The sequence below is a fragment of the Marmota marmota genome, unplaced genomic scaffold, assembly GCF_001458135.2.
Source record: "Marmota marmota marmota unplaced genomic scaffold, marMar, whole genome shotgun sequence".
NCBI classification, from domain to species: domain Eukaryota; kingdom Metazoa; phylum Chordata; class Mammalia; order Rodentia; family Sciuridae; genus Marmota; species Marmota marmota.
The window spans coordinates 25,038,684-25,063,578 of record NW_025999842.1 but is presented as its reverse complement, the minus strand read 5'-3'; the positions used below and the strand labels follow the sequence as shown (position 1 = coordinate 25,063,578).

Genomic DNA, 24,895 nt, shown 5'->3' with positions numbered 1-24,895 from the left:
CTTGCATAAGCATGGTTGACGCATGGACAACCATGCACAAATGTGATTGGGTAAAAGGGGTGTGATGTAATGATACCAGTGGGGAAACACAGCGAGGCCTGTCTGTTCAGATTCTTCTTGGCCTCTTTGTGCAACATTCCTTCCTTGAGGGTTTGAGCAGGACTGAAACAGGGCGCATGTGGTTAACTGTCAGAGAATTTCTTTGTGGCTAGCACAAAGGCAGGAAAGTAGGGGAAGATAAGAATGTATTTTTAGTTTTTATTATGGTCCACCTTGGTGAAAAGAAAATCTCATCCCTGTGACCTGCCTTGGAGAGAAAAGGGAACAGGGGAAAGGAGGGTAGGAGAAGGTGAGAGAGAGAGAGAAAGAAAGAGACAGACAGAGACATACACAGACTGGTTTCTGAGACCTAAATGCCCCAACATTATAACAAAAGATTTTGACCTTTATCACTCTGATGCTGCTTCAGAAACCAGGGACAAAAGGCCCAATAATTTAACCTTACTGTTCTAGTCATTTAGATATTACAAGGGCTATGGGAGTTACGAGCCAAAAACCATGGACAAAATAAATCTTTTTCTCTCTCTCATACACATGCACACACATACATGCACATATTCATATATACATATTTTACATATAATATATCTATATATAGATTTTAGATATATGATGTATATCATAATATCACAGCTTAGATGCATTCAGATTGTCAGAGCCTATTTACAGAGTAAGCCAGATCCTAGCCTGTCTTCCGGCATGGTCTTTCTTGAATTACTGACAGTTGACTTCTTTGCTTCCTAGGGAGGCTTTTGTGCAGCTTAAATGAAGAGACTGACACAGGGCTACCACTGATAAATGTTAGTATAATTGTTTTCCAAATTGTTCTCTTTTTGTCTTAAGTCTTCCAGAGAAACTTTAAGATTATTATGTCATGATATGAAATAAATCTATCTGCTATAACTGTGTGTAAACACAAATTTTCTTGGGACTCTATCTCTTGGAGTCACATAGGACCGACACATTTTTTACTAAAGTTATTCTGAGGTGCTTTATGAGTGAATGTATCAGAGAAGCAGAACCAGTAGTTGGTGTATATTAAGAGATTTATTATGAGGAATTGGCTTATGTGATTGTGGAGAACAGTTAGGCAATTCTGAGATCTGTAGGGCCAGCCTTCAGAAGGATGGACAGTCTGGTACTATTGTCCAGAGGTGGAATTTCCTCTTCTCTAGGGAAGCCTCAGATCTGTCTTGAGGCTTTTTCACTGATTGGCAGGTCCAGAGGGATAATTTCCCTTGCTTAAAATCAACTGATTGTGGATTTTAATAACATCTACAGAATGCCTTCACAGCAACACTTAGGTTACTGTTTGATTAACTGGAGACATCAGCCTGGCCAGGTTGATAGCAAAAAGACCATCCCAGTGAGCTCATGGAAAACCACCTGGAAAGTAAGAGTCAACACATTTTATGATACTATCCTGGTTTCACTTTTTCCCAAGGTCACTAAACTGACAGTGTTATAAGTTCACTGAGGCATTTGGGAAAGTAGGTCATGTCTTGAGGATAAGAAAGCAAAATTGGGAGTGGATAATGGGAGAGGTGGATTTGAAGCTGTTCTGCTGGACACTAATGGGTTAATCAAGAGCCTTCTCCAGTAATAGCTGCCAGGTTCCAGGTACAGTGTGGGGCTTGTCATCTCTTTTAAATTATTGCTTTACTAGCATTGAATGTGTGGATAACAAACCTCAGAAGAGTTATTCTTTTGAATGGCAGTCCTGGGATTCTGGAAACTCTGGACAGTTGTAAGGATTGACCCAGTGGGGGTCAGTTTTGCCCTTGGGTTCAGAAATTAATTGCACAGGACAAGATTAAGAGAGTTCTTGTTTGTTAATTGATCACTGGTTCATTGTGGGTTGGTAATGTGATTATTATGACTGTTTAAAGAAACAAGTACTGTTGTCCCTTGGCATCCATGGGGGTTGGTTCCAGGACCCTTGGCAGATGCTCAAGTCCCTTATATTAAATGGTATAGTGTTTGCATAAGCCCTACACATATTCTTCTGTATTTTTCACATCATCTCCAGATTACTCATAATAGCTAATACAGTGCTGTTACATTAGTTGCTATGCTATACTGTTTAGGAAATAACGACAAGAAAAATGTCTGTACATGTTCGATACAGTTGCAATTTTTTTTTCCAAATATTTTCAATCTGGCTGGTTGAGCCAGAGGATGCAGAACCTGCAGATATAGAGTACTAACTGTACTGTATGTTTTTAATTATTGAAGAGATTAACTAAATTTAATCTCTAAAAGGGGGTCTAAAAGAAGACATTGCAGATATACAGTGATAATTAAAATTATTCAAATAGTTCCTGTCAATTATAGTTGGGTATCTTGGGACAATAATTACTACTAAGCTTTAGGTTATATTTGAATTTAAATCTGTTCCACCACTCAATAACTGGTGACCCTGGAAGGTTGTTTTCCCCTCTCTTAAGATGCCCATGTATGCAAATAGGAGAAGAGTGTCTGCCTCACAGAGAATTGTGAAAAATGCTGGAAATGCATAGAGAAGGGCTCAGCAGACATCCTGGCCCACAGCAGGTTCTCAAGTATTTCTTCTTTATTCCTTTTTCTTTTTTTTCCCTTATCTGAAAGGGGAATATTTGGAAGCATCACACTTTTGTTTTAGATTACAAAGAAAAGGAAATTGAGGACATCCTTTAATTTTTTTTTTTTTAATTTCAGTTATCAAAACTGCTCTTTAAAAAAAAAGACAAAACTACTCTAAATACAGGCTTTGGTATTAACTTGCAAAACCAGATTCATAATTAGAAGAGTCCTTTAATCAGAGAGAAACAAATACGTGCTCCTCCAGTGGAGACCATGTGGGAGGGTGTCTCACTATACAGGTTGAAAATTGACAGCTCAGGGGTTCGTGCCCTGCTGTGAGAGTGTCCACCTCCCTCTTGCTATTTCCTTACTTGCTCCCCATTTTTATTATCCTTTTTAAATGAAGGCAAAGGGTAATTAGCCTTGAACTTAAATTCATGAACCCAAATGTCGGATGAGTTAGTTAAGAGCAGCTGATGAATGAAAATTAAACCCCATGTCATGAAACCTCTGCTTTTTATTACTGAATCTGCACCATTTTTGATAATCCTAGAGTCTTTCTGCTCTGACTTTAATCTTTTTTCCCTTAAAGGCAGGGAAAATTATCAGCATTTTTCATCTAGATTAATTCTTTATTAATACGCCACAAAACTGCATAGGTGGCTCTTTCCTAATATGTTTGTACCTTTGTGTCTCAAGAAAACCTTCTACCCAGATGCCTTTTGAAATGAGAAGCACAAAATAAGTGTCCAGGAGCAATTTAATGTCATAGAAAAGGCACAGAGAGAGCAAAGCCCCATTATTATAGGGATCCATCAAATCTTGGGATCTCATAAAACTAGAATCATTTTGTCATATAAGTTTGAATTGCTGTTCTCTCCCATGCTGTCCATCCTACTAGCTGCCTTATGAAGAGGGCAGGTTTCCTGTTGTCCTGTGCCTCTTTTGGGAGAACTTTACTTCTGCCGTTCACATTTGCAGTGCTTTACTTCAGGATAATCTGAAGACATTGGTTGCATAGTTAGTAGCTGCAGTTGCTCCTTTTCCTTGCCTGGTCTGAAGAGGTGCTTCCCATGGTCCACCTCATGTGCACCGCTCCGGAGAAGTGATATTAAGCTTATTATCTGGGGCTTAGAGGTTTATGTATGTTTTTAACTCTTCGAAACAGTTGACAGCAGGCGCTCTACAAAGAACATTCCCTTCTTCTCCACTGGCTAACATAGAAGCTTGTTTGCAGTGGCCTCATTCTGCTTTGGGATGCAAGGTGTCTGCCTCTGAGGTTCCCAGGTGCCCTTGTGCTTTTGGTAGACACTTTTCTCTATGTGTTGCCCTTTCCTCTCCCCCACTGTGCACAAAATCATTTGGTGTGCAGATCTGTGCACCTCATGGGCCCAGGGACCAAATCTGTCTTGTTCTCTGTGGAGACCCCAGTGCCTAGTGGTAGGTGTACACCAGCTTGTCCCTTAGTGATCCTTGTATCCAGATGGCTGCTTTATGAGCTATCCTCCTTTATACCTGTTAATTAATTTACTTGTGAGCATTTTTTTTTTTTTTTTGGTCCTTTCTAAACCCTGAGAGAATGGTGTGTTGCAGACTGTGTTTCGGTCCTATGTTTTGTATGAGCAGATTTTCTGCTTTTTATTTTTCTGTTGTTTGTTTAAAATCAAAAGTGAAGAAGTATCAAGGTATAACTAAGGATACCAGGCTATTATTATTATTATTCAGAAAAAAAAAAAGTCAGCTGAATCTTGACTCTTCTGATTCTTAATATGATTGATGCCTGCAGATGAGTGGAAAGTAATCATCCCCAACCTTGCAAGAAAATTATATCTGTCTTGATTTTTTTTAGTTATATTTTTCTCTACTTTTCTAAATTAAATCATTTATTTTGGAAAAAAAACACGCATACTTTGTTTCCTGAGGTTGCTATAAATAATCCTATTTTGAATATGTAAAGTTGCTTCATATACTTAAACTAAATTTAGAATTAATTTCCACATATTTTCTACCTTACATTTAAATATCAGGCCTCAGAGCTATCTCTTATCTCCCAAATATATGAACATTTAAAAGTTTACATGAAAATTTAAGTGAACTTATACTTTAAAATATAAATATATTTATAAGTATATGAATATATTCAAATTAGGCATAAGTTTCTAAGTATTTGTATTAGAAAAGTGGAAGATACTACTAATTCTTTTAAAATTTAAAATTGGTTCCTTTTGTTGTCTTTAATTATAGACAATTATAGGCAAGATTACTCTAAGATCTGGAACTGTGTTTTATGTTGTTAGGGAGCAGACGTGTTTGGATGCCCTCCTGTTGGGCACCGGAGGTGATAGCAGCCATGGTTGTCCTTCCAGGGCTCCTGCCCTCTGGACAGTAGCATGGAACTTGTCAGTGGTGGATTCTGGGGATTGTCAGAGGTGCTGTGACTCCATCTGCAGCCCCAGGCTCAGAGCCAGGACATCTCTAAACTCCCTCTCTGTTTTCTTTCTTGTAGTTTTCCTTTTCTCTTTGTTTCTTTCATTTTTTTTTTTTTTTTTTTTTGCAGTTACTTTATTCAGTTACTTTATTTCCTACTTTATAGGATAATCAGCAGCAAAATAGAAGCTGGCCATTTGTCCCTGTGTTGAATCGATTTGAAATTATGACCCAGGTTTTGAATAGAATCCGTAAGAGGCAATTGTTAGGTGAAGAGAACTGAATAAATCTGAGGTCCTTCTTGCTTTTAACTCGACACACTTCTTCAACAGGCCTGAAGTGGTCTCTGCTCCCATCACAGCATTAATGAAGTGACTTTGGAAGGAAGGGGGTTGCTGCTGCTGCCTGGTTTCTATAAGTACACCCTGTACTGCATCTAGACTTTCACTCACCTGTCTCTCTGATTTTTCCTTTTTTGCTGCACGTTTGATCACTTCATATTGATTGGTACTTTCCATGGCTTTATTTTAATCCTTTCATGTCAATAAAGAAAATTAACTCTCTCCTGCACAAATTCATCTACACTACATGGTAGCATGTAACCATAAAAGAAAATTCAATATTTGTCATCACTGGCTAATACAGGGGGGCTGAGCTCCTGTTTTTAAGTAGTGGAGATGATATTGACCCTGTAGTTCATGTCCCGTGGGGTGGGCATCCTTTGGGAGTAGAGTGGGAAACAGGAGATACACCTTCAAGAAGTTGTAAGCAAATGAGCTGTTCTAAGCTTAACATGTCATCTGAATGTTAAAAGCCAGGCCAATAGAGGAGGAGGACTCCCGTGAGAAGTCGGGGAGCTGGTAGAAAATGTCATGGCTTCCTGAGTCGGGATGCAGATGCAGGAAAAAAAAAAGAATTAGAATACCAAAAGACTGCATGAAAATAAGAAGTAAAATATGAAATTTGATATAAAAGAGAAAAATACTAATGATAACATTAATGCTTTTGTGGGGCAGGTACTGGGATTGAACTCAGGGGCACTAGGCCACTGAGCCACATCCCCAGCACCCCAACACACACCTTTTTTTTTTTTTTTTTTTTTTTTACTTAATTTAGAGACAGGGTCTCACTGAGTTGCCTAGTGCCTCAGTCTCTTGAGCCACTGGGATTACAGGCACGCAACACCATACCCAGTGACATTAGTACTTATTTTTTAAATTATAAAGACTTTTTCTAGATTAGATTTTAAGTTTACTCTCAGTAAATCCTTCTCTTCAGAACCATCACATTCCATTTACTTCTGTCACTTGAAGAATACTGTGGTTATCTGGAATAATGGTACCTATTTGCATGGAACATTCCCTGTGTGCCAGGTTCTGAGCTATGTGTGTTGATAATCCATTCAGTCTCCGCAAACTGTGAGGAGCACGGGTTACTCTCCCCAGGAAACCAAGCTGTGAGCCCAACTAGCTTTCCCAGTACCATTTAAAGATTCGGATCCAGGCCAGTGTGGGCCCCAGCCTGGGTTCTAATCATTACTGTGTGTCAGAGCAGGACAAAGGAGGACCTTCAGGCCAGAGGACAGCAGCCTCTTGCCCCTTGGTCTCCACACACCTTGAGTTTGTTGTTATTGTGATGTGTGAAGCCTATATAGTTGTTATAAAAAGCACTAAAGTACTATTATTAAGAGAACTTCATCATTTTCTATGAAAAGCAGTTAATCTCCTTGATGATTTTCAAAGAAAGGAATGAAAATATGTCTTTGCTCTAGGAAAAGCCTAAGAGGATTTGTTTTAAGCTAATCACTCAGTAAACAAATCGGTCCCCACCAAGAAGCAGCTTTATAAAAAGCAAGTTTAACTTTAATGTGGAGAGGTTCAGAAATTTAATTCTTTTGGCTTCAGAGTGAATAGTGATACTTACAGACAAAACAACTTCAGAGAAAATGGGCAAAAAGGGAAAGGGTTACAAAGCTAAGCCATGACTGTTTTTTTTTTCAAAGCAATTTTTCTGTTTTCCATTTAAATCAACATGGTTCTCCCTTGTGTGTAGCAAAAATGAATGAGTCTCATTGTCCCATTGAAATACCTTTTCTCATCAATTATTTCTTTATCAAAACCCAGAGGCGGTATTTCAAAGAGCAAAAGGATTTCATGAGCTTTTAAAAAAAACTTCCTGCCCCGTGAGGGCCTACATTTTGGACTGTATATCAGATTTTATGGCTTGCTTATTCTGAATGAGCTTTTGACTCACAGTATGAATTTATAATTGAGTTACTGCTTCAGAATTTGGTAACAGAAAATGACCAGAGTGAAGTCTTGGTGTTCATTGGAACTTGATTACTTAAATACCTGTGCCACATCTTCAGAGGCATCTGTGTATTCAGCAGTCCTGAATGAAATTTCTACCTGATTTTGCCTCTGGTGCATACTTGTGGTATTTAGTATACACTAAATACCACTGGCTGCAAGACCATTTTAGGCAGAAACCATTAGATGGTTAGTAAGTGAAATATGGGTTTCACATCAAGAAATGCTTTATTGTCAGGAAAATATTTCAGGAATCTGACATTTCACTGGACTAAGATTTTGTGTTTACAAATGTCATGGTTGATAAAATTATGTTTCATCATCCTTATTATAAACAAATGAGCCTTTCTGATTATCTTAAAACTTTGCATGGCTTGATCCTGTTTTACTTATGTTATTGTTCTTTTAAGGTATGGAGTTTATTGTTAAAGCCTTGTTGTGTGTGAACTAAGATTTAATTTACCTTTGAGTGGATCACCTGCTGAGTAGTCTTTTGAGGTTAGTAGTTTGAAAAAAATACAATTGTAACTCACATGCAAAGTTTAGCCGTTTATGAAAATTGATTTAAAAACTGTTTCTGTAATTGGGCAGATTCAATATTCTGAATAATCTCCCAATGGAAATAGTTGAAATGATGTAAAATGTCTATAAAGTATGTTTCCAAATACATTGCTACTTTCGCACAAAATAAAGGAAACCATAGAGACCAAAACCAGAATGAAAGCAGGAAATTTAGGATGGAAGGTGGATTGTCCCAGTGGTTCTGCTGGGGCCAGCTGGATGGGAAATTCGGCCCATGTTTCTTCCATGGTTGAGATTCTAATGAGAGGTGCCCTCAGCCTAAAGGTGGTTGATAAATAAACCTGCAGTGTCAGGGCAGGAGTGTGCAGGGTATAGTAAGGAAACTTGCCTGTCTTCACCTTGGCCCTGAGGACAGATGAGGGAAGATGAAATGTGAATTTTCCTCCTAAACCATGAGAGCAGTTGTGTGCAAGTTAGTCAAACTGATGGTGCCTGTGAGGTCCAGAAGTCTTCAAGCCAAGAATTAAATTTAACGTGCTCCCGGGTTGGCTGTATTCCAAGAGGCAAGCCAAGGCAAATACAGATCTTCTCTGGAAGAGTGCCACTTCAGCCCAGGCCTCTAAGAATTCCCACAGATAAGAGTTTCAAGGGAAATCAGCAGTTCATATTTAAAAGCCTAAATCAGACAAAGACATTCACCCCAAGAAATAGAACCACCAGGAGCACCAGACTGGAATTATCAAATTCTCAGTATAAAATAAATATGTTAAATATACTTTTTAAAAATAAACAGTATAATACTGCTGTAAAATAAACAAGAAGCAAGCTTGGAATCATAACAAGAAACAAGATATCAAGAAGACTGAACAGAAGAGGAGATTAAACACAGCTAAAGAGAGATTTAGTGAAATAGAATGTAAATATTAAAAAGTACCTAGAATGTAGCCCACCAAGGATGGAAAAACGTGTTATTAGTCATGAATAAGAACAAACTCCTTTCAGACATGATAAACTAAACATTGGGACCAACCAGTCTGCAGAGGACAACTAGAAAAGCACCCCACCCCCCAAAAAAATGTTTGAGCATTTAACAAAGCAAAAGAGAAAGTGAATAATAATTGGTCTCAGGTAGTACCACGAGAGTGATGTAGTTATCTTAATATCAAAGCAGACATATCTAAGTAGAGATAAAACTTGATAATCATAAAAGGTTCAATTCAGTTTTATTTAAGTATAATATTTCTGTGTATATCTAGCAGCATAATTTCAAAATGTAGGGGGCAGAGATGAATAGACACAGTTAGAAGAAGACAAACCCACAGTTACAGAAGGGCATTTTCTGTCTTTTTTTTTTTTTTTTTTTTAAGAAATTTATAGTTATATATTTGTTTTCATCCTGACAAACTCATACCTGCAAGGAAACCGATTTCAATTCATGATTTCCCACTTTCCCCTCCATTCTCCCTCCCCTTTTCCATTCTCCTTCCTGTACTCTATTTGACTTCCTTTTGTTCATCTCTTAATTTATATTTGATTGTTTCTATATATATCCTATCCTTCCCTCCCCCTTTCCTTTATTTTACTCTAGCTTCTGCATATGACAGAAAACATTTCAACCTTTGAGTTTCTAAGTTTGGCTAATTTCACTTAGCATGATGTTTTCCATTTCCATCCATTTACCAGCAAATGCCGTAATTTCATTCTTTTTTTTTTTTTTTTATGAATGAGTAAAACTCCATTGTATGTATATATACACACACATACAATATCACAATTTCTTAATCCATGCATCTATTAATGGGCATCTCGGTTGATTCCATAATTCAGCTATTGTGAATTGTCCTGCTATAGACATTGAGGTGGCTGTATTGCTGGAGTATACCAATTTTAGATCTTTGGGGAAAATACCAAGGAGTGGGATAACTGGTTCATATGGAGGTTCTGTCCCTAGTATTCTGAGGAATCCAAACTGCTTTCCAGAGTGGTTGTACTAGTCTACAGTCCCACCAAAAATGTACAAGTTTACTTTCTCACCACAACCTTGCCTGTATTTATTGTTCACATTCTTGATCATTGCAGAGGGGCGTTTTTTAAAATGAGCTATGATAGAACAAATGGCCAAAAAGAAATCAGTAAATACTTGGAAGATTTGAACACTATAATTAACAAATGACCCAAGAGGCATATTTAGCAAATCATACCCAGTTATCACAGAACAAACCTTCTTTGCAGTTGTACACAGAACACTTAAAAAACAATTTTTTAAAAAATTAGGTCACCCAGCTTTTCTCAATAAATTTAAAAAGACTGAATTAATACCAAGTGCTTTTTAAGCCCAGTAAGATTTAGCCAGCAGTTAATAGCAATAACCAAAAGATGAATAATCTCATAAACATAATGTCAAGTGAAAGAAGTCAGATGCTAAAGAATATGAATTATGATTTCATTCTATATAAAGTTCAAAAATGAGGCAAAGCTCAGCTGTGGTGTTTATGGATGCAAATGAACGCAGAAAAGGTACAAAGAAAAGTGAGAAATTCTCAAAGTCAGGAGGATGGTTTCCTACTGGATGTGAAGGACTTGGTTGGAATATCAGGGTGTAAGAGTTTCCTCCTTTTACGAACAAAAATGTAATAATTTTCCTTCTGTATGTTCTTCCAGAAGAAATTTAGAATGATGTTGTCAGATTCCCTATAAATCTCATCTGGATTTTGATTAGAATTTAAATTTATACATTTCCTCTGAAACTATCTGCACCTTTGAAATGTTAGGTCTTTCCATTTAGGAATATGGTATACATTTCTAGTTATAAGGGTTCTTTTTTTTTTAATTTTTAAGTTTTCTTAGAAAAAATTTAGAGATTTTTTTATATAGAGACTTAACATTTCGTGTTAAATGCATTCCTAGGTGTTTTATATTTGCTTCTGTTGTAAATGAGGTACACTCACCCCCATTTTCTAATTGCTTATTGCTAGAATATAGAAAAGCTATAGTGTTTTATTGGGGGGGGGGGGGGTTTTTTTTTGGTTTTTTTTTTTAAACTACTGGTCTTTCTTAGTCTCAGTTCCAATCACTTAGAAATAATTTGCATTTTACTATGGGTAGATACTAGTAGTCATGGTTATAATTTTCACATTCCATTAGTATTTCTAGTTGACAGTTGAAAAGAAATGAGTCTTAGTAGGGGATAAAAAGATGGCTCAAAGACACACAGCTAAATATTGAGAGGACTGGGTTGTTTAGTGATTCTGGGGATTTGAACGTAGGCCCTTATGAGTCCTAGCTAAGTGCTCTACTAGTGAGCTAAAGTCCCAGCCCAAAAGCTGGGGTCTTAACTGTAACATGTGTGACACAGAACTCTCTATGGTAAAATTGTATTTTCCCTAACAAGTTTTATTAAACAGCATATTATATAAAGATATGCTGTGGACGTGAATGAGATCATGAATGTAAAGTACTCAAGAAAAACACAAGGAATATAATTGAACTATCCAAGTTAAAGTAGCAATTTCACTGTGAAATTGAAAGGTGATTAGAGATACCTCAAATCTATCTTGGCCTTTCAGTAGTTTAAAGTCAAAGAACTTTCTTGTTTATAAAATTTTTGAGATATTCTCTGATCTTTTATGTCAGATACATTTTGAAATTGATGCTTTCCCAGTGGATTGGGGTAGGGGAGGTTCTTTCTCTCCCCTCACCGCTAGCCTATTCAGGGGCCCCTTTCCTCTTTCTCGTGCCTTAGAACTTCCAGATATCATCTCTGCCTCGTGTTCTGAAGATAGAAAACATCCCCCCTCCATATACAAACCTACATCATTGTTTGACATTGGGATGGTTATGGGAGTGTTTTGTTCTTCACCAGGAATCCTGAAGTGGGTGAAACTAATCGACAACTTTGAAGGAGAATATGACTATGTCACTAATGAGGGGACAGTATTCACATTCAAGACGAATCGCCATTCTCCCAACTATCGCCTGATCAACATTGACTTCACGGATCCTGACGAGTCTAAGTGGAAAGTGCTTGTTCCCGAGCACGGGAAAGATGTCTTGGGTAAGATCACAAGCCACTTGAAATTCGTGCTTTGTTTTTGGTGAGAACACTAACAGGTTGGTGCATCTCATTCTCTGGTGACTGGTTACAAGGTAAAGAACCTTTGACCTCTAATCAGGAATAAATTATCTGAATAGTACATCCAAGTCCTTGCTGTGTGACACCTTGGTAGCTTACTATGAGATCATGTGGAAATGCAGAGTAAAAATCATAAAGGTATGAATTCAGACTATTAAAAGTGTTACTTTTTTTAAATAGCAGTTTTCTTTGTTTTTTTATTGTCTGATGATAATCACCAACATTTAATTTCTTGAACTGTTTAGGTTCACAACCCTGGGCTTTAAGCTTTTGAATAATCTTCTGCTGTTTGCATTATACCTGTTGTTGATCTGCAGATGGGTTTACAGCCCTCTTATTAGAAAATAGACTATTGTCAGATTTAATTGAAAACCATTGTAGTTACTGTTTTGTGTACTGAACCACATTAACCTCTTGAGAACCTCCCTTCTATATTAGTTGTGTCCCACAGTGCCTTTCAATCCCCTTTTATTCATTTTCTCTGATTTTTCCAAAATGATATGCTGTTCTATAAATTATTTATTGCATGAAAGCTTAATTTGGTTAGAAGATTGACTAACTTGGGAGCTTTTTAAAAAAAAAATAATAATACAAAGGGGAGTTAAGTATTCTTAGGCCAACACGGCTTATTTGTTGCATGTGAACTTCTACTGATGGACCGAATGAGAATACGAGGACCATTCTGAAATGCAAAGGTGTATGTTCTGTAATTGGGAAAACACATACCCAGCCTGCATAACGCTCTGTGTCAGAACAAGTAGTCCTGCCGTTTGGCTTTCGTGAACAAAAGTAGAGTGTTGGAGTCAGGCAGGTCTAGGTTCATGTCCTGGACTCAAAAGGGACTCTTTGTAACTGGCTGACGGTGATGTGTTCTCTGTGCCTGGCAGGTATTTAGTTCTGCCATTGCTTGGAGTGAACTGCAGGTGATTACAGCTGACTCTCAGGGTTACCTTTCCTGTGGGCACTTACTGCTGGGGCCTTGTTTCCACAATTCTCTTGGTTCTGGAGGAAGCATTAGTTTGCCTGAGCTTCTCCTCAGCCCTGGGTATCTGACCATACCCTGCCACCCTCTTGCACTGAGATCTCACACCCCTGCAGCCAGTTTTATTAGAGAGGACCCAAAATAACCGTTGCCTGCTTGTTTCTACAAAGTCCCCATGTGCAACCCCAAGGCTGCAGACCATCCCAGGCTCTTCTTATTGTTAGCCAGCTCTTCTGCCTTCTAGATTTCCAGTTCATGTCCCCATCATTTCGCTGGTTTCAGTGAGGCGCCAGTACTTTCTCTCTCTCAGGCTGAGGTCAGTAGAAGGGAGTAACCCTGCCACTCTTTCCCCAGTGGGAAGGGAGACGCGTGGCAAGTGCTCGCTCTTAGCAAATCATCTCATCTGTCTTCTGAAAACCCTCTTTACACTCTGACCCATTTTTGTATTTGGATTAGGGTCCCATGAGTCCTGGAATAAGTCACTCACTCTGAGAGGCCCATGGCTTTTTCCACACTGAGGCAGGAATATTCCCATAAGGGTAGCCACAGCCAGCCCATAGCCAGAGCTCGCTGAGAGCCAGACTGCACCCGGCTCCAGGTGCATTGACGCTTGCGTTTGTGGGGTCAGATAGACTAGGGTGATATAAGTCTCCATGTAAGTACCCTGGTGTTTTGTAGGTGCAAATCAGGTTGAAATAGTGATTCTTATAGCGCAAGCCATCTTGGATGTTGTAAATATTTCCTAAGGCATCTGAATTTCTGCCACCTAAAGCTTAAACGGGGATTTTTAACTGCCTTAAGGTGGCATCCTCTCTCATTGGTTGATCTAGTGAAATGCAAATTAATTGTTGGAGTTGGGAGGGGTGATTTTTTTTTTTAACCTTCCTCTGAAAGGTTATAAGTTCTTTAGACCGGAAAGGGGAAATCTTCAATATTCACTAGAACTCATCAACTCAAAAGAGAAGCACAGTTGAATTTGCTATATATCATTAGCACAGAATGCCCTACCGAGAATAAAAACTAGAGATGAGTCATAAAGTACAGCCATAAAGTCAGAGCTTTTATTAATGACAGTCTACGAATCTCCTTGTCCTTTTCTTATTCACTGTCTGCTTTGTAATTCTGATGTACTCATAGTTAACACAGATTGACTCTTCTTTGACAGCTGTAATTTACTTCAGTTTTTTCCCATACTTTTCTCTCTTTAAAACATTAAGCCTTGTGGGGCTGGGGTTGTAGCTTAGTGGTAGAGCGCTTGCCTAGCATGTGGGAGGCACTGAGTTCGATTCTCAACAGCATGTACAAATAAATAAAAGTCCAAAAAAGTATTTAAAAAAAATAACATTAAGACTTATGAAATGTATTGCTTGATTCAGGTGCTCTTAAAAAGAAAGCCCTGTTAGAGAATGAGCAAATCGCCTTGGGTTGTGAGACTGCTTTATATCCTCACTTGAGGAAAAGTTTGCCTTGGTTCTTCAAGCAACCCCAGATTAAGAGCCCTGGTGAGCTGAGAGTTCCCTCTGGGGAATGTTCATGTGGGTAAATGATAACATTATAAGTGTGAATTACTGGTTTCTTGGGTTGTGAAAGCAAACAGTGTCAAGAAGCCCACCATGAAACCCGAGAAAGGCTTTTCAACATGTTTGAACTGCTCCCTGCAGCCCTAGCCTACTTCCAGGTGACAGCATCCCTCCCTCTGGATGGCCTGTCCTACCCCAGGCTGACCTCTGTGCCTGTACTTCTATTTTCCCCTTTTCTCGTCCCCTCGCTGACCTCTTCCGTCCCAGGAGCACTGTCCACTGAGCACTGTCAATGCCCACTGCCATCCTGGGAGTTGAGGAGAAGTCATTTCTGTACCCCACTCTCCCATCCCTGCAGTCAGCAAGGCCTGGTGATTTTTCTTGGGAAGTTAGTGCCTTTCAATTCTGTACTTCCCTGTGAAGGCTTTATCCCCAGAGTTCTGACTGGCTTGTTGTAATAGTGTTCATACTCCTCTCCATCCTTCTGTAGACGTCCATTCTGCATTCAACTGTCAGATACTTACATCCTTGGAGAGGGGCATCATAGTACACAACTATGATCTCAGCAACTCAAGAGGCAGAGGCAGGAGGATCACAAGTTTGAAGCTAGCCTCAGCAACTTAAGTGAGGCCTTGTCTGAACATAAAAAGGACTGGGGGTATAACTCAGTGGTAGAATACCCCTGGATTCAATCTCCAGTACTGTTTTTTTTTAAAAAAAAAAGACTAGCCCAGGCAACATAGGGAGATCAAGTCACAAAAAGTAAATAATAAATAAAATTAAAAGACACATCCTTTATGAATTTGTCTTTACTTATGTTGCCGTTCTGTTCAGTGGCTCCTCAGTAACAGCTGACTGAACTCCCCTCTACCTGCCATCCACATGCCCCATCATACCTCCACCAGCATCACCACCCACCACGGAACTGAACAGCTTACTAGTCTTCCTCCCTTCTAGCCTCCCAGCTGCTCATTCATTCATTCATCATTCTTTCCTCTCTCTCCACTCTGCCCTTCTTTTCTTGAGTCTCATGCATTTCCATCACCTTGTCCCCTAGAAAGGTATCCTTTCCCTGTTAACCCCTCTGACACCCCACCTCCATGTCTCTACGCCTGTACTTAAGATAGACTTCAACCCTGCTTAAGGATTTACTTATTTGGGGCCCTCAATAAACCACTTACTTTTGGTCTACATTTTACTACTTGTATTTTTAGGACTGTATCTCAAGGATAGAAATGACCTCATCTTCCTACTTATCGCTCTGGGACCTTGCAGAATGTCTGGGTATCTGATATAAACCAAGGAGTTCATACATTCTTGTCAAATCATCAACCCTTTCAAACATGACTCACAATTCGATTTTTGTTCTTTCTACCTCACCCCACAGCTTGATGTTGGATACAAAATATGTAGGCAGGTATGCTAGTCAGCTTTCCATTGCTATGACATAATACCTGAAAGAATCAGCTTATAAGGATGAAACGTTTGTTTTGGCTAATAGTTTAGTAGGTTTCAGTCCGTGGCCACTTGACCCTATTGCTTCTGGCCTGTGATGAAATAGCACATCATGGTGTGAGCTCATGGAGAGAAGGTTGCTCACATCATGGTAGTCAGGAAGCAAAAAGAGAGAAGGAGAGGCAGTGCAGTATCCCCTTCAAGGGCACACCCCAAGGACCTGAGTCCCTATCATTAGGCCCCACCTCAAATTCCACCACCTCCTAACAGCACTACAGACTGGGGACCAGACCTTCCACTGTGAGCTTTGGGGGACATTTATGCAAACCATAGCAGCAGGGTTGTTTGTCATCTCAGGCCCCGACCCCAGGTGGAGGATGTTTTGTTTCCTCTGAACATATCCGTTATAATCACTTATTAGAGAAATTGGCTGAAACCAGATGAATGATTAAAATCAATTATAAAAAGACTCTTGCATTTATCTTTGCTTTAGTAGCACCATGGAGAGCTCTAGAACTGTGCTGTTCAATTAATTAATAAATCTTTCACTTATTTTCAAGTCATTGGATTTTTCTCCTCCCTCTGTGTCTTTTCAGAATGGGTAGCTTGTGTCAGGTCCAACTTCCTGGTCCTGTGCTACCTCCACGATGTGAAGAACATTCTGCAGCTGCACGACCTGACCACCGGTGCTCTCCTCAAGACCTTCCCGCTCGAGGTCGGCAGCATCGTGGGGTACAGTGGACAGAAAAAGGACACTGAGATCTTCTACCAGTTCACTTCCTTCTTATCTCCAGGTGAGGGTCTCTTCACTGCTAGTCACTTGAAAAAAATCAGACAAGGGATTTCTTTTGGTAAATGGAAATACAGTGCTGTTATTGCAAATCACACAGGCTGTTTTGTAGCCCAGATTACTTAATGGGAATAAAAGAGTAAAAATAGATGCTCAGAACAAAGGAAAATGTGAACACCTAAAAGTGCACCCTCATAGATCTTGTATTCTGAGTCTGTTCTTCTGGGGACGGGAACAACTATTGTTCTAAGTTGATTAAAAATTGGTGCCAACACATATCACCCTCAGTTCAGCCTTTTGGTCTATACAGTCCACAAGGACACAGAGTGAGGTAACAAAAATAAAACATACCTGTAGCCCCCCAACATTAATAAATCTGGCAGTTGGTAAACTGATTTAAAATATGCTTCTAGTCTTAACCTTATGAAAAAAAAAAGTGTGTTATTTTGGTTCTAGTGGGAAAGGAAGTATACTTGTAAGATTTTTTTATTTTGAGACAAGGTCTCAATAAGTTGCCTAGGCTGGCCTCCAACTCATGATCCTCTACCTCAGCCTCCTGAATAGCTGGAATTACAGGTCTGCACCACCACACCTGGCTAAAAGAATTTTCTTTTTCAAGTTTTTAAAAAGTTGGCCACGTTCATTCTGCTTTGTTTTGTTTTTTTTCCTCTACTACTCCACTGTACTGTTGGTATGCAGTCACAGCTGTACACATTCTGTGATTTGTCCCCAGGAGTCTGGCTTAGTTGGCAATTTGCAACTGACCAGGCAGAGCCTGTCTTAAAAGCAGTCTGGCTGAAAAATGTCTGCACTTTCCTTATTCATTTGTCGAGCTCCTTCAGCACTTTTTGTCCCACCTGATTTTGTTGCAGTCGTTGGTTCATTAGAGAATTAGGAAGTTGCAGGAGAGAGTTCGGCAGGTGCAAGTAGCTCCGTCCTCCTCTGGGATTTGGCCAGATCACGGTAATGCCTCATCCACTTTTCCTTTGAGCCTCTGAGTCACAGAGCTGGCAATGGATAAGAAATCTTATCGTGGTGACAGGTTGCTGTCAGGGTTATTAAAACCAAGAGAATGATGTTCTGTAAGTAGGTCTGAGAGTAGACCTGGCAGGCTTTGCTTTCTTCCCAAACACCTTTCAGAAGATGGGGTGGGGGGGCCTGGGAAAAGAGTCCCAGGAATTTGGAAACCATGCCCAAGGCCTGGAGTCAGAACTCCCTGTCAGGCTGTGTCCCCCACCCTCTCTTCCCTTTTCTCCCTGGAGCCTGGAGGGCAGCAGCAGCCAGTGAGCAGACGGAAGAATCCATTTTCTCCAGATTAACTCACTCACCCCACTGCTGCAGGGGCCACATTTATCTCCTCAAACTCATATTGGTTCCCAAAATTTTACTTTGGAAAAATCTCATATCTTGAATGGTTTAAATGAATAAAGAGCAAAGAAGAGCACAGGCCAGGGGAGAGGGGGTGACTCACCTGCTGTTAATGAAAGCCAGCATCCCCAGAGGCCTATAAAACTCCTTCAGTGACCCCATGTGGCCATTTATTTCAGGGACAAGCTCATCATAACCTAGGGGAAGAAAGGGCTCATTGTCCTAGTATAAAATGATTGGTTCTGTGCAAGCGAAGAAATATTACCCATGACTATGGCTGTGAAGTTTGGAAGGAGAAGTGTGTTCCTGGTTCTGTAGCACCAGGCAGCTTCTGAACAAACCTTAATTTGTTATTGCAATGCTTGTTTTGTCTCCTTTGTCTCTTCGTCATTTTGCCTTCATCTTTCTCTCTTTTTCTTCTTAAATGCAACTTGTTATCGAAAACCAGAGAACAGGGCTTTCAGACTCAGACCTTCTAAGGTGAAAAGGAAAAAAAGTCAGATAATTCAAATCTATCTCAGAAAAGGAAGAATTGTCAGTGTGTGTATATACACGTCATGCACACACATCTACTCAAAAGCTGCCAGGAGCTGGCCTCTGAAGATTAGCCATTCACTACAGTCAACAGCAGAGACACGAATTATAAGTAAAGCCTCAGGGTCACAAATAAGTATAGCCCCAGTTTCCCGCTGTGAATATGAGGTACATCTGGCAGGTGCATGCCAGCTAATCTTGTTTCCCATGGAGGTACATGGAGAAGATGCATCCTGAGCCAAGGCCATTTGTGACTTTTGCACCTTAAGTCACACTTGAGAGAAAACAGGCAGCCAGGGCAATTTGTAGCATGATGCACTGATTCTCTGTAGCTCAAACCTCTTAGCAGTTTAACTGATTAATTCTGTGCTTGGGGAACCTTGGGGGTTGCCCAAGGTTAGCTCCAGAGAGATGTGCCTCTTTTAATAATCCAGGACAGGAGTGCCACAGGCATGGCTCTGGGAGGCAGGGATGAAATCTAAAAAGCCTTCACAGGCTGTTTGGGAAAGACAGGAACTTTTTAGGGGACTTGATTTTCTTTTAATAGCATTAAACCCAAACTATAATCGGATAAACTGGTGTCTACAGACCTCCCTTGCCTTCCCTCCATATAGCAGCTTTCAAGACCCCCCTGGTTCTTGTGCACTTCCCCTGGAGTGCCTCCCTCCTTCCATTATTTCAGATTATACTAGGGACATGCTGGCTGATCTACCTGCCTCTGTCCCACTGCTAGAATGGCCTTGTTGAAGTGCTGTTTTCATCTGGAATCATCTCGAGTCCAGAGACGACTTCTGGCCCTAAGGAAATTCCATAATCCAATTTTCTCTTTCGCCCTTAAACCTTGACATTTGTTGCCCAGAGAGCATCTAACTGGTTCTGTTCTTCATGATTCTACAATGTTTCCTTCAAACTCCATCTTCCTTGTTCTTTCCCCCATAGAGCCAAATCAGATAGGACACCAGCATCAGCAGGTCACAGTGCTTCAGTTATGGTGTGAATGTGCAGTGGGCTAGCCTGGGCTAACACAGGTGGATTGATACATATAAAGCTTTAGTAAAATGTTTTATGAACTGGTTCCTTCAGGTTTAACCCAGTTTCCCTCCAGGACCCATTGTGTACCCTTGCACAGAATAGAAACAGTATTTGACACGCTTTCTTTGAATAATGACCAGCCCCTGTTATTTGTTTACTTCCAGCAGCTGTTGGAGTTGACATCTTAACCTTTCTAGATAAACAAGCATGAAGAGTGCCATCTCCTATTCCTTATCCTTCATTAAGGATTTGCATTCTAGTACTTGGGTGACTTGGGTGAGGTCAGTGAGCTGACAATTCTGGCTCCTAAGTTCATTTTCTGAACTATAGTTTGTGGAAAGTCGCAGCTGAATCAGGTGCTCAAATGGTACATGCGTGGGCTGCACTCTGTCTTCTTTTTGTTTGTTTGGAGACTTTCTTTCAAGGATTTAGGTGCTTTTTGTGTTTGCGATGGGTCCTAGGTACTGATCAAAAAGCTCTTGAAAATTAAAGTGTGTCTGAAGAGAGCCTTTTGCTCTCCAGATTACATTTATACAGTCAAGAACAGTGTTCAGTGTATGTAGTTAATCGGCATGCGGCACAGAGTGTGGTTGGAGGTATATTACATATAAAGCTGTATTCTAACAAATATCCAAATATTTTTATTGGTGCATTATAATTGCACGTAATAGTGGGATTTGTTGTTGCATATTTGTATATGCACACTGTATAAAACAATAGAATCTAGCCAATATCATTCCCCAATATTTCCCCTTTCCTTATCCTCCTGCCCTCAATCTCTTTCCTCTACTGTACTGATCTTCCCTCAATTTCCCTTTACCACCACCTTTCTTTTCCTTTTTTCCTCTCTAGCTTCCACATATGAGAGAAAACATATCCTTGACTTTGTGAGTTTGGCTAATTCCACTTAACATAATGTTCCCAAGCTCCATCCATTTTCCTGCAAATGACATAATCCAAATATGACTTAAACTAAGAAAGTCAATGCTTTAGTCATGTTATATGTCTTCTTACTGCCAATGTTAACCAGACATCTAATTTTAGTAACCTTGAAATAGTTTATAAGCAGGAGAATTGAAATACATTGATATAGACTAGCTGTCATGCTGTTAATGAATATAAATAAATATATTACTCCTTGCCAGTGGGGGGCAGAGTATTGTTTCTTAGCTGTTAGTGAAGTACATACACAGAGGAGTTGGAAGAAAGAGTATGTCGCCATTTTAATGCATGATCAGTCAATTTAAATGTGCCCCGGGGGAGTACCGTTTGGTTTTCAGTTTTCCAGCAAGTACTGGGATCACAAAATCAATTTTTCATATGCTTGACAGCATATGTTTAAAGCATTATGTGGGAAAGTACTGTTTTCACACCAGCCACTCTAATTCTGTTTCCTAAACCACAGCAGTGCCATTGTTTGCAGACATTAATGACTCGTCTTACTTATTGTTTCTTTGATTTTGTTCTTAAATGTTAGAGAGTAGCTTTAATTCAGGAAATGCAATTTTAATTAGTGGTTAAATAAGCTGAGATTTTTGGTGTATATTAATCACTTTGTGTTGCTACTGAGATCATCAAAATTGAAAAAGCAGTTCCAAAGTGACTATCTATGATCACCTTTGGCCCCCTCTGCTATTGGTATGTGTGTCCCAGGATAAGTAAGTGGCAAGTAGCAGGAGCCTCAGGGTACGCTTCGAGAGACACCTGACTAGCTGTTAACCTTGGGCAAGTCATTGGAGTTTTCTGTCAATTGCCTTTTGGGCAGAAGGCCCCAGATGAAGTTTCTGGGGTTTTTTTTTGTCTTGCACTTTTAAGTGACCTGCTTGGAGAAAATATGTTAAGTTTCCACAGTTGGGTGTTTTACCCTTTCTTGTTTTTCAAAGTGCATTAGAATCTTCTGTGGTGTGTGCTCAGGGTAGTGTTATAGAAGGAGGGGTGGCATTCAAGGGTAAGGAGGAGGGTGAACTCTCACAGGACACCCCTTGTGCCAGTCTCTGTTGTCAGCCCTTTCTGGGACAGTGACCCTTCTGTTTCAGTAGTGATTGATTGGGATCCTGAGTCTTCTCCTGTCTTGCCTTGCCTGACACACAGTTGTGCTTTGTGGCCCTCATTGCCCTTGCCTCTGTTGGTGAGTCTTGTGGACTAATCTAGGACTTCTCCTTTCAGGTATCATTTATCACTGTGATCTTACCAAAGAGGAACTGGAGCCCAGAGTTTTCCGAGAGGTGACTGTGAAAGGAATCGATGCTTCTGATTACCAGACAATCCAGGTATGGAGATTCTGATCTTATTACTGTGAGAGTTGGGAGATGTGACTTGGGGGCTGGGCTGTTCACACTCTACTTTGTCAGAAGCCACAGAGGTAATCCATAGTAATATAGACGACAAATATCTTTGGAGCCCCTGCTGTTTCTGGGCATTGAGCCAGACGCTGAAAACTCAGCAGTGAGCCTGGCATAGTCCCTGCCCTCTCAGAGCTTATGGGTTCTGCTCTTGTGGCTGCTATTCTTGACAAGAAGCCAAGTTCTTTGTCTCGGGGCTCTTATTGCAGTAGCTATCAAAGCAACACCGTTTGTCTGTGTCTGTCTACTTACTTGAAAATGGTTGATGTTCTCACTCAGGTCTTTCAAAGATTTGCTCCGTGGAAAGTGTTCACTCAGGTGCTGCGAGTCAGTATTTTCAGTCTGAAGTTCCTACAGATTTCTGCTTGGCACAAAGTAGGCACTCAGTAACAAATTTAAGTGGTTAAATTAACTAGTTAGTTGTCGTGTTACCACAAGCTCCTTCTCTCAACATCTTTTCAAGTGAAGACTCTCTTCTTTGTTTTTTTTTCAGTGCCCCAAGGGTACTGAGTCTCCCAGAAACTGAGTCACTGTATGGTTGATGACAAAGAACATCTCTGTTCCTTAGCAGTGAGAGGTCACCAGTAGTGCTCCCCATGTTTATCCTTTGGGGCTGGACCATGCAGACCACAGATTAGGAATCAGAATGTTGCTTGTGAAGGAAGATTGGAACAGATCTTGGATTAGCATCTTGGACACTTCCAAAGATCCTTTCATGAAACCAGAACATTGTCATTTAGCAAATTATCCTTCAGTTGTCTAGAAATAGTCCAGTTGATGGACTAGATCTAGGTCATAAGCAAAGCTTTGACAAAAACAGGTCAAGTGTTGGATTTGGATCAGGATTGTGGTGTGCCTTCCCCTGTTCCATGTTGAGAGTTGGCAAACTGGCCGCCTGTTTTGTTGGAGAGCAGCTGTAGCTTCCACCATGCTGTCCGTGGCTGCTTCTGCATTTTACACAGTGACTGCAACACAGATTACAGTGTTGCAGTTTAGATGAAGCCTAAAATATTTAGTATGTTTGGCCTTTAAGAATAATTTTGTGTGTAAATAGTGTTGAATATCAGAAGCACTGGGCTTTGGTCAAGAAGCCCTGCCTGGCAAGCCCGAGATCTGCCCTGTAGTCTTCATGTAACCTTGTGCCATGGTTTTTTTTTCCAACAGTGAAATAGAGCTATTTACCTAGTTTTCAGGATTCCTTTGTGATTAGTATGAGATAGTGCATAGTAAGGGTCTGGCACACTGAATACCATCTGTTCCTCTCAACAGAAATAAGAAATAGCAGACTTAACAGTTTTCTGTATCAATTTTGCTTACTTCTGACTAGTTTCATTTTCAAGGTGAGCCATTGTCCGGAAGATTTCTTGTAGGGCCTGCAGCCTGTATCTGGTGTACCATGGCTCATCAGGTTACTTACACTTTACGAATCTGTTCCCTTTTAGGGTGTCATTCTTTTCTGTTGTCCCTTTTCTCCATGTGTACAAATCTTTCCTATCAGCTCTTAAATTTGGCCTGGTCAGGGCCTATTCTAGTCCTTGCCTGTGTGCCCCCATTGAGAATAGATGTACCTCTCCTATCAATTACTGCCAAGGACAACCTGGGAGCACCCTGTACATGTCCCCTCTTCTGCTCTCAAGAACATTCTTGGCTGCCCTAGATTTGGGCAGAATTACTCTAGAGAAACCCCCTTCTCCTCTCTGTCTCTGCTATGTAGCTTCCTCAGCTCCATCCAAAACCCACTGTTCTCTTCCCCACTTTCCAACAAACTGTCTGTGCCCGAGTATACAACTGCCTTTGGAGTTCACCTGGATTCCTTGACAGGTGCCATGGAGTCCACTTCTCAAACAGGAACATAACTCTCACTTCTCAGTGAGGGTGACTGGGGCTCTGGAGAGGGATTTGTAAGTGGACAGAAAACATCCTGCAGGCATGGAGTAGAAACCACAGGATTTTGGGGAAAAGAGTCTATTTTTGTTTTCATTTATTTTTAGGATATTGTCATTTTTTATTCCACTTGACTCTGAGGTTTATATTTATTCCATTTTTTATTTAAAAAGAATATCTCTGGGACAATGGCGTTTCTCTTTCCCTTCTGTGAGGTATTTTATCATTTTGAGCAAATGCTGCAGTACAGATTAGCCTGCATCGTTGGCGGACATTAATTAATGAGGGTAATGACCATGCACATTTTTTAATAGTACTGCCTACCTGGAGGTGTAGCTAGTAAAAATAAATAAGCTAAGGGGAAAAGAATGGAAAGGTTCTAGAAATGTGGCTGAGTAAGCCATGGGGGCCAGTTCCTTGTGGGGTCTGTATTTCCTTAAGACACTACACATTTTAACTGGAAAGGTGAAGGATCTGGTGTCATATTTTTCTGATAGACATAGAGTAAAACTTCTGTCTATATATCCTTTACTACATTCCTAATTATATGTATGGGTAGAAATTGATCTGTATCAGAAGTAAAATTTTGAAAAACAGTTCTTAAAAAAACTGTTTCTTTTACCATTAGAGGTACATGTAAGAATTGAGTTTCATCACTTTCCTATGTTTATAATTTCATTGATGTTATACACCATCAATGAAATTCCATTATGTACAACCACAAAAACGGGATCCTAATTAGAATACTCCATGTATGTATAATATGTCAAAGTACACTCTCCTGTCATGTATCAATGAAATTCCATTATGTACAACCACAAAAATGGGATCCTAATTAGAATACTCCATGTATGTATAATATGTCAAAGTACACTCTCCTGTCATGTATATCTAAAAAGAACAAACTTTAAAAAAAAATTTAAAGAATTGACTTTCAGACAGGTTTATCAACTTTGCAATGGATCAGTAAATACAG

The 24,895-nt window shown here is 39.9% G+C and overlaps 1 protein-coding gene across 1 annotated transcript in view; it reads left to right on the top strand.

Annotated features, from left to right (window-relative positions):
- The window catches only part of LOC107154125 (prolyl endopeptidase), a 112,040-nt gene that overhangs the window by 52,027 nt on the left and 35,118 nt on the right, over positions 1–24,895 (top strand). The window contains exons 8-10 of the mRNA XM_015499715.2: positions 11,743–11,934; positions 16,566–16,763; positions 21,860–21,963. Coding sequence (XP_015355201.1) covers positions 11,743–11,934; positions 16,566–16,763; positions 21,860–21,963 — 494 coding nt within the window. The remainder of the gene's footprint in view (positions 1–11,742; positions 11,935–16,565; positions 16,764–21,859; positions 21,964–24,895) is intronic.